This window comes from Bidens hawaiensis, unplaced genomic scaffold (genome assembly GCF_021521415.1).
Source record: "Bidens hawaiensis isolate Kalapana, Puna unplaced genomic scaffold, B.hawaiensis_p1.1 tig00012940_1, whole genome shotgun sequence".
In the NCBI taxonomy this organism is placed as follows: domain Eukaryota; kingdom Viridiplantae; phylum Streptophyta; class Magnoliopsida; order Asterales; family Asteraceae; genus Bidens; species Bidens hawaiensis.
This window is the reverse complement of record NW_027492078.1, coordinates 586,706-596,851: the sequence shown is the minus strand read 5'-3', so window position 1 is coordinate 596,851 and position 10,146 is coordinate 586,706. Positions and strand designations below refer to the sequence as shown.

Genomic DNA, 10,146 nt, shown 5'->3' with positions numbered 1-10,146 from the left:
TATGTAGTATTATTGACGATGTGTTGCCAGGGTCTAATTGGTTGGAAGTCCCTCTTAGTGAGATACTTCCTTTTTGTACTATGCCTAGGAAGATCTTTGGAGTCAATCTTTCCGGAGCATCAGGGAATGTTTGGCGCAAGGTTGAGCTCCTATCAACACCGTGTACTTTGTACTCGTTGCTTATGACTGTTCCGCGGAGTCTGTAGGTCCGCCTGCGGAAGTTTATATTGTCTTTTAGGTGGGTGTACGACCCCTCCCTCTTCAAGTCCCCCCCCCCCCCCCCCCCCCCCCCGCCAATTCCTTTGTTATTCTCGTATGATAATATCGAGGAGTATTATGAACTGATGAGGTGATAGGGATGGTTTTTATGAAGTCTCCTTCCGCTATCCCCCCCCCCCCCCCCCCCCCCGCGGGAGGGTTATTTTCAATGAAACGTGTTGGAAAGTTGTTGAGGATCTTCGATTGGCGTGAACCTTCCTGATAGATTATCGAAAAGCTTCATTAGGCGGAAGCCTTTTTGACAGAAGGTTAATGAAAACCTTTCTTAGGCGGAAGCCTTTTTGTTGGAAGGTACCGATTAACATCATCCCGAAGTATTTTTTTATAGTGTATAATGAACGGTAATATGTCTGAGGGGGAGTGTTATAAATGATTATAAATACAGACATCATGTACCATCATTACGACCTCATTATGGCATTACCGTTTCACCTCTACCACCTAGTATATATACATGTATATGTTTCTTTGTATTTATACATGAATAAAATGTTTTTCACCTATCTATTCTCTCTACTTCATAACAGTCCTATCTTACTAACAAACACGAGTTATCATGAAAGTATTAAGAAACCTTCATTGATTGTATTGTGATAACTTAATGATCAATTAAATGTGAAGAAACTAAAACATTGTATGGTAACATACATAATAAACATGAAAATCACAAGAACAAAAATTCGACCAAACTAGTCATTAACAGTGTTATGAAACCTGGTCCGGCCTGACCGGTCAGACCGGTCCGACCGGGACCCGGTCCCCATACCGGGCCAGGTCAGTGTATTTTTGACATTTCTAAAAACCCGGCCGGGTTTTGCGGGTGGCGGTCGGCCCGGTTGACCCGGCGGGTGAACCGGTAAAACTCAATTTTTATTAAATTCAAAATGAAATGTGCATGCCAAGATTCGAACTTGGGTCATTTCAATTATAGAAGCTTTAATAATTACCCAATTAGCCAACCAACCAAGCTTTATTGATATCTCTATTGATCAAATATAAATCATATATATTTAAAAAACAATGTATAAAACATAAATAAACATTAAATTTGTTGTTATTATTATTTTTGGTTATTATTATTTTTATATGTATATGAATTATATATATATATGTGTGTGTGTGTGTGTAAATATATATTTAAATTATTTATGACGTTATCCGGGTCAAACACCTGTCCGTCCTCCTGGGTCAGTCCGACCTTTGACCCGGTAAGACGTCTGGGTCAATGTCTGGGCCGGGTCTGAAAACATTGGTCATTAATATTGTTTTTTAAGTTGTCAGTTTTACCGTGACACAAATTTCAATGACAGAAAAACCAATCATAACAAAACATATGTCCAACATTTATTTCAAATAGAGTTGTAGAATTTTTGCATCAAGTCATACTATATGATAGTACTTTTGTATCAATGTTTAACCAGAACAAAGGTTATAGCACTTTTACATCCAAGTTTAAGTAGGTAAAAAGATGATTCGTTAGCGCAATCAATTGGTTCTTTTGTCGATAAGAAGTACAAATATATTTAAGAAAAGGAAAAAAAAAAGTAAATACCCATATTGTATAAAACAAGTGGTTTAAGTAGGCTATTTTTTTCAACTTTTCAAAGTATTTGTTTGAAATAAGATTCAAGCATCAATGTTATTCTTGTGAACCATCGGTTTACCATCTTTCATTGAGTTATACCAACATTTGGCTAAAGTTAGGGGTGCAAATGAGCCGAGCTACTCGAGATCGGCTCATTAAAAAGCTCGATCGAGCCAAGCTTAATCGAACCCGAGCCCGAGCTCGAGCCTAAAAATAAGTTCGTTTAATAAACGAGCCCGAGCCCGAGTCCGAGCTTCACTTATCGAGTTCAAGCCGGCTCACGAGCCTGTCATTTTTATAATTTTTTAAAATATATATTTAATAATTATTAATTAATATATATAATGTTATGAAAAAATAAATAGAAATAACTAAATAATATATATTATTTTATACATAAAGTTATAATAGAAAAAAATTGTATAAAAATAGTTATAATTATATAAAAAATAGTTGATATATAGAAACGAGCCGAGCCCGAGCCGAGCCGAGCTCGAGCTTGAAAATCCGAGCTCGAGCTTTGAAAATAGAGCTCGAATCAAGCCGAGCTCGAGCTCTGTGTAAGCTAAACGAGTCGAGCTCGAGCCTAGTCGAGCTCGAGCCTAGTCGAGCTCGGGCTCGGCTCGACTCGTTTGCATCCCTAGCTAAAGTAGCCCTAAAAGAACAAGGTTAGTAAAGAGAAAAAGGCAAACTCAGAGGGTCATAACCGACCACTAAATTCAGAAAAGATAACTTTCCACTTTCCAGGCTGTTTTGGTGCAAATATTTAAACATAATACCACCTAATTAGTCTGTTGACACAAATAGCCCTTCTACTTTTGGTCAAATGCACGTTTTTCCCCAATGTGAGTTCACACTCGGATGACTCATCCCCAACACCACATTTTCTCTTTTAAGTTTCAGGGCATTCTCATCCCACCCTTTATATTCAAACAAAAAATTACACTAAAATTCATTTTATTTTTTCTCTTTATTTTAATTAAATAATATTTTTTTATACATTTTATCATTATCTTTTCTCTTTCCTTCACTCACAACCACTTTCAAAATATATTAAAAAATTATAAGGGATGAACAGTAACTTTTTAAATATACAGAAAAATCACTACTTTTTCTAAAATATAAAAACTCTTCACTCACAACACCCTGAATCACTCTTTAAATTATAAAAACACCCCTCACATAATATAAAGGGTTGGATGAGAATGCTCTAAAGGACTCCCAAAATCATATTAAAGCTGTAAAGTAAGTCACGTGGCATGCACGGCTCTTAGGTTGTTTTTTTATGGTGAGAGGCATTAAAGTCCCTTCGCAGTGCTACGTCAGCGTCACGTTGGCATTGAGGACATCGAAGCCCTAATATATAATGCCCCTCTTTGTAAGTTTGTAAGTTTTCTTCTTTTGGTTTCATTTCGTTTGTAAGTTTTTTGAGATCCTAGCTACTGACTAGGAGGTTCCCATTTCTTTTCGTTTCTTGCTCGTTTACAACCGAACCGAACGACTGAAATTTGAACCATGCGAAAATTGAACCGAGCCAAAATTGAACCGAGCATTTTTCGATCGAACATCGAGTGATTTCGAGCATTTTTTTTAATTTCTTTTCACTTTAAAGATTTGAATAAAAAACAAGTTTGAAGGCTGTAAATAATATATTTTGTAAACAAATTAGTAATTTTTAGACAAACCTATAATAGGTTGTAAATTTTTAGGAGAAAGAAGTTTGAACTGAAATATAATGAATATGTAAACAAAGTTTAAGTATTCTGAAAATTTGAATTGAACTAACAAAACTATAAAATTAACGGAATAGGAAAAATTTATAAGTGGTTTAAAAAATTGCGTACTTATATTTTATATGTGTTGTCTATATATTTATATATTTGTTCATATATAATTATATATATATATATATATAATAAATTAAAATATTCGAGTCGAACCGAACCGAGCAGACCTTTGCTCGTTGCTTGGCTCGTTTACAAGCCGCACCGAGCAGAGCAGCTCATTTACAATCGAGCGAAAAACGAGTGAGCATTTTCCAAATAATTTTCAAACGAACGACGAACAAATTCGAGTGTCGAGCGGACGGCACTAGCTTTTATAGTGAATATATATCATTTGATGTTTTGTTGTATGTAGACATTTAAATGTGGGTGTAACCAGATAAGCCTCCTAGAAATAAAAGTGAAATAAATTCCCTGTTTTTTATATAACTATTTGCTTTTTTATAAGTTTTGATTTAAGGATCAAGCCCAAGAGAAAGCAGGTCGTTGAACATGTCCCCTTCTAAAGGCATATGTATGATTTTAAACAACTTTTTTTATATATAATTGCATATTGGAGTTATATATTTATATTTAATTGACTTATATGTCATATTAAACGCCTCGAAATAGAATAGAGTTTACATCGAAATGTCAACAGAAATAAGCACGTCGCAATGTTAAGTTCGTTTTTTCTAAACATAATAATATTAAAAGACAGAAGAAATGAAATTTTAAATAAACTTGACAAATACATGGGTAACTTTAAGGAATTAAACTTAACTGTACATGATCGATGGAACCATCTGTTTCTTCGATCCCTGATTCCCCGTTAAACTATATAAGATGATTATTTGGCTGCGGCAAAGAAAAATGGAGATATACCGTTACAAGTTACCAGTGAACGGAGAAGATGATATTCATAAGTTTATTTTGTTAACGGTTTTCAATTTCGTCATCGACTGCCTAAATGCAATGCCGAAAACATATTTTGAATTTGAGCCACATGAATAATTTAATTTAAAGTTATGGCCGGAGTATGTGAATATAACTTTTCTTAGAGCAATTTCTTTTTTATTAAATCTAAAATTTCACTTTATATTAAACTTAAAAAGATATGAACACGCACACTATCGTATTTGTCGGGGACGAACACCAATAGGTATTTATATATAATAATCTATGTAACGCATGATGTTAATATAAGTAAATTAACTAAAATCATAAATAGATTTTGCGGTGTATTTTATAGAAGATTTATCGACATTAAGGAAAGCATTTTGAATTTATTTAAGGTACGGATTTATGACGACTTCACGAGTATGGACTTTTATGTCCTATATATGCCCTATAGTAGGAGATCGAAATTCGTTATTTTATTGCTTTGAACATGACTCTAAAGCTGTTATTATTTATGTTTTTATCTTTATATGTTCTATTGTTATACCGAACTCTGAAATTGAATTCTAAACAGGAAATCCGTGAATTCTAGCGTGAATTCTGAAGGTGAACTATAAACGTGTCTCTGAACTTGCTACTTTGAGATAATTCTACTAGATAAGGTATTGTTATAACATTACTTTTTACATTGAATTTGTCACTAAAACTATTATACGAAAATTGTTATTATTAGATATTCTTAACAATATATTGATTTGTATGTGGTATAGTTGTTACCCGATCAATGAGCTTTCGCTCTGACGGACATTTCTTTCGTGTACCGCTAAATTATTGGAAGACATGAAAGAGTGCTTGAGATTTTAAAACACATAAGAATTTGTAAAGTATTAATATATGGTTAATTTTGTAAATTCTTATATATATTGGGAAACATTGATTAAACAAACTTTGATTTAACTCATTTTGGCAGCTTTGGAGTCAAGTCGTCGAACCTCAATATTATATAGTAATACTTATCTCCTCGATATAGTTCTTGTTTAACTAACATGGATGTGACCACCGACTTTCATCTAGAGATGACTGTGATCACCTGGTGTAAATGCGTGCTTTGATGTTTCTAGTCAATCACAACTTGCTCCAATCTTAGATCTCGATTATGATATACGAAGGACATTAAATATCACTACACGTGTTACTATATATATTTTTTTCTTTGAAAAGGTGAGTTTTAGACACGATCACATGCGAGATTTATAGGACAGTGAAAATGAATGACAAAGTCGATCTATGATCTACCGCTCACCGTCTCTGCCCAACTTTACATTTATGAAAGTGAAAATCAGTCACCAAACATGCCATGGACCATTGTAGTTTATATAAAGTTAAAAAGCTTGTGAACATCACATTAATACATAGATCGCACTAAAAGATTGTCGTTTATACAAAAATGTATCTTAAAATTAAATAGTTCAACTAGTCGCGCAAAGGAACAAGTTAACCTAGATTGAGTCTGTGCTAAAAGATTGTAAGTTTACATAAAATGTTTCTTAAATGAAATAGTTCAACTATTTATATAAAGGAACACATTAGTTAATAATCTATCGAGTTAAAACCTTATAAAACGTCTTATAAGGTTAAATAGATCAAATATTTTTGAACAGAAACACATAAAAAGAGTGGATTTTCCTAAAACATTGTTGTTCATATAAAACTCTTGAGATCAAATAGTCCAACTAGAGAGTGAGTTGTGCTAAGACATTAGTCCATTACAAGCTTATATAGAATGTCTGGTAATGTTAAAGATTTCAACTATTTGTGACTAGAAGCACATTAATTCATAATCAAGCACAAACATTGTAAGTTCATAAAAAATGTTTTTTTAAGATTAAACAGTTCAACTATACTTGTTTTTTAAAAAACTTTTGTGAAGTATTTTTCTAGTCAAATTACAACTTGCCTTTATCATTCTAATCTTATACTTCGATTATGATACACGAAGGAAAGTAAATATCACTTTAGAATACGCGACTAACATATGTTTTTGCTTTAAAGAGGTGAGTGCTAGATACAATCACGTGCACGATCTATAGGATAGTGAAAATTAATGACGAAGGATGGTATCGATCTGCGATCTACCGCTCATTGTCTCTAGCCAAATTTACATAGAAAGTGAAAATCAATTACCAAAGATGGCATGGACCATGAGGGTTAATGGGTGGAAAAGTTATGAGTTGTGGTAGCATAACCACTTCTACAAACACACATTATGGCCTTGAACCTGTATACACCCTTTCAAGTACATGGTTAATTAAACATAACAATGAAATTTAAAAGCAATTCTCAAAGTCTCAAACCAACAGACAAATGCATAAACAAACAGAAAACCACAATGCTCTTAATCAAACACAACAATGAAATTAAAAAACAATTCTTAAAAGTCTCAAGCCAACACAAATGCATAAACAAACAGAAAACCACAATGTTCAAAGCCGATCCGGCCAAATATTACAACCAACATAAAGAACTTAAGAAAAACAACAGACATACACTGCAACAACAAAATTTGAATTTATGAATGTTTTTACCAACAATATATATGTTGCTTATGAAAACATTCAAAAATTCATGTGCCAATGCATATGCATTTGCACACAGTGCTTTCTGCGAAAACAACAAACAAAACAACGAAACATCACTAGCTACATAAACCGAAAGATTCAGATTCTTCTAAGCTGCTCAGGGAAGATCATCAAAATCATAGCCGTCAAATTCAAGCCCCGTTCCCATTGGTCCAACACCTTCCATTGTCTGCACTAGTTTCATACATTCAAGATTATTACACGCAACGTTAATACAATAAAGCATTAAAGAGCATGTATTTACCTGATCAAGAAGTGAGCTTAAGAGGTCAGGTTGATTGTCCCCGCTATTGTCACCAAGGGTCCCGGTTCCCTCTAATGCAAAAGATGTGCTGGGTAAACCCATCGTCGGGCTAGTAGGATAAGTCATCCAATCGGTAAAGGTCATGTTTTGAGGGACCGGATCGATATTCATCTGAATCTGATTGGAACCGTAACAGTTGTAGCCTGGACCAATCCCACTTCCTGAAACATTTGATCCTAGACCATTAGCTAACATTCCATTAGAAAAGAGATTCTGACCATGACTTGGATCAGGCATTGGAACCAATGCTTGACTGTTAACACCATTGAATGAATATTGGTGAGATGGAGTACTATTCATGACCAAATACTGCTTTTGTTCAGCATTGGGTGGATTTACAAGAAATCTTGGATCTTCAAACAAAAATCTGATTCTTTGGCCGGTGCCCGACATAGGAGCCAAAGATCTTGAGTTACTTAAACGGTCAATAAGCGAATTAGTTTGGAATGGTGGGAGGGGTTGATTTGAGAATTGACCCCTCCCAGTTAAACCCTGAAGTTCGTAACCGCGACTGAGGAAATCCATAAATGCTGCATCAATGTCCCTTGGATGTTTCATATTTTTCATCCGCTTAAGATAAAGACGGTATTTCTGCACCAAAAGCTTAAACTTGTGAATACATTTCTAAAAAAGGTATATAAATTTGAAATTTGTATATATCTTTTTACACTCGCCTGAAGATGGCTGGCAATGTTTTCTCTAGTGATACCAGGGACACCCATTAGCTCTAATATTTTTTTTGGAACCGCCCCTACAGAGTTTAAGGTTTAGGGTTTATATATCAAACAAAAAAAAAAACCATGAGATTACTAAATGTCTTACTCTCTAACCCAAGGAGATTAACAGCTTCAACAAACTTTTGATGAAGCTCAAGTGTCCAAACGACACGAGGCTTCTTTGAAGAAGAAGACTCGTCCGGGTCCTCATATTCATCCTCCCTGTCTTTCCTCCTCTTGACCATCTTCCCTTTACGCCTTTCATTTTCCGGAGATGTACAGCCAGCATATTCTATTAGCTGCTGAGGTTGATTAGCCTCTTCATGAACAACTAATGCTAGCTGGCGCTCGCCCTGGCACTGGGATTTCGGCTTCCGGCTTCTAACAACATGAAGCCAAATGGAACGCAACACTTCGATACTAACAGGCTTGATTATATAATCGCATGCGCCTTGATCTATCCCCTTCATCATTACACTAGGGCTGTCATCCGCTGACATCACTGTAAAATTCAACGGATTACAGATTAAATCCCATACCCTAAATGGTAAACCTCATAAACTTGAATCTTAAATTTTGTTAAAAAAAATTTATAAATTTTGTTGGGATCCATCATCTTAATAGAAAATAACAAAAACAAAACTCTAGCTAAAGTCTAAACCTTTAAAGTTAAACATATCAAGAAACACTAGCAACTTCAAATGAAACACTGACTGACCCATACAAACAGATGACTGTAAAATTCAACAAATTACAGATTATTAAACCCTTATAAACTTGAATCTTTTAAGTTAATTTTCATTTTAGATTTATAAAAGTTTGTCAAGATCCATCCCCTTAAAAAAAGTAACAAAAATAAAACCCTAGCAAAACTCTAAACCTTTAAAGTTGAACACATCAAGCAACACTAACAAATTCAAATCAAACAGTGGTTGACCCATGCAAACTCTATCAATAATTCAAGAAACTCAACCAAGAAAACATAAATTAATAAAAAAAAAAATAAACTTATAAAACATGTTGACTTACAAATAACAGGAATATCTATTTCGAGTCCAATCAGCTGAAGGAGCTTGAAGCCATCCATGCCCGGCATACGGACATCACTCAAAACAATATCACACGTGTTCTTGTTTTCCCTCAGCAACGCTATAGCGGTCTCAGCTTTGTTACATAGGGTTACTGCAAGTTCATATATAAACAATTGCACGTTTCAATCGCGATTAATATATAGTAAAAAACAAATCAAACATAAATTTCATCAATAATATCAAACTGGATTTGAGTTTCACAACAAACCCTGAAAAATAATAATTGGGTATTTTGTAGATTTGATTATAAGACCCTAAGTCCAATTGTTTTTTTTTTTTAATTCCAATGGAATCGATAAATTGGGTAAAATAGAGTTTTAAACACAATGGGTGTAATTTGTAATTTTATGTACCTGTATAGTTGCATTTTTTGAGCTTTTTATCAATGATCATGAGACAAGTTGGATCATCATCTACAACCAGCACCCGGACACCTTCTGGAAAGTTGTTCGGTAGCTCGTTGCCATTGCCCGCGCCGGTGAACTTCAAAGAAGAACTACTTCCAGCCATCTTCAATTGTGATTAACTTTGCATGTACCCAGGTGAATTTATAGTAAAATAAATAGCATACCCGTTGAGGTAGATCTGAAAAAACACACAAAACACAAGAATTATCACCCTAAGTATTTTAGCAATAGGATGTTCTCATATTACATATGGTATATTACACATTAACTTTAATATTAATGAATGCAATAAACTACATTGATTACATTTCATGTTTTATCTGGGTTTTAAAATTTTAAAAATAACGGTATTTATTATATGTTTCTGATTTGGAAGAGAATTATTTACGAAGATTTGGTTTTGGTTTTTCAAATGATTAAAATAAACAAGAATGTAAAAGTGATTAATATCTGAGGTTTAGT

At 34.1% G+C, this 10,146-nt stretch overlaps 1 protein-coding gene across 1 annotated transcript; it reads right to left on the bottom strand.

The window, feature by feature from the left end:
- Positions 1-7,263: 7,263 nt before the first annotated feature.
- On the bottom strand, positions 7,264-9,787 carry LOC143542620 (two-component response regulator ARR14-like). The gene is made up of 6 exons (XM_077035172.1): positions 9,631-9,787; positions 9,216-9,368; positions 8,293-8,688; positions 8,145-8,221; positions 7,411-8,061; positions 7,264-7,335 (listed from the first exon to the last, which is right to left on the bottom strand). Exons 1-6 carry the CDS (start codon positions 9,785-9,787, stop codon positions 7,264-7,266), a joined length of 1,506 nt encoding a protein of 501 aa, XP_076891287.1.
- Between the last annotated feature and the right edge of the window lie 359 nt (positions 9,788-10,146).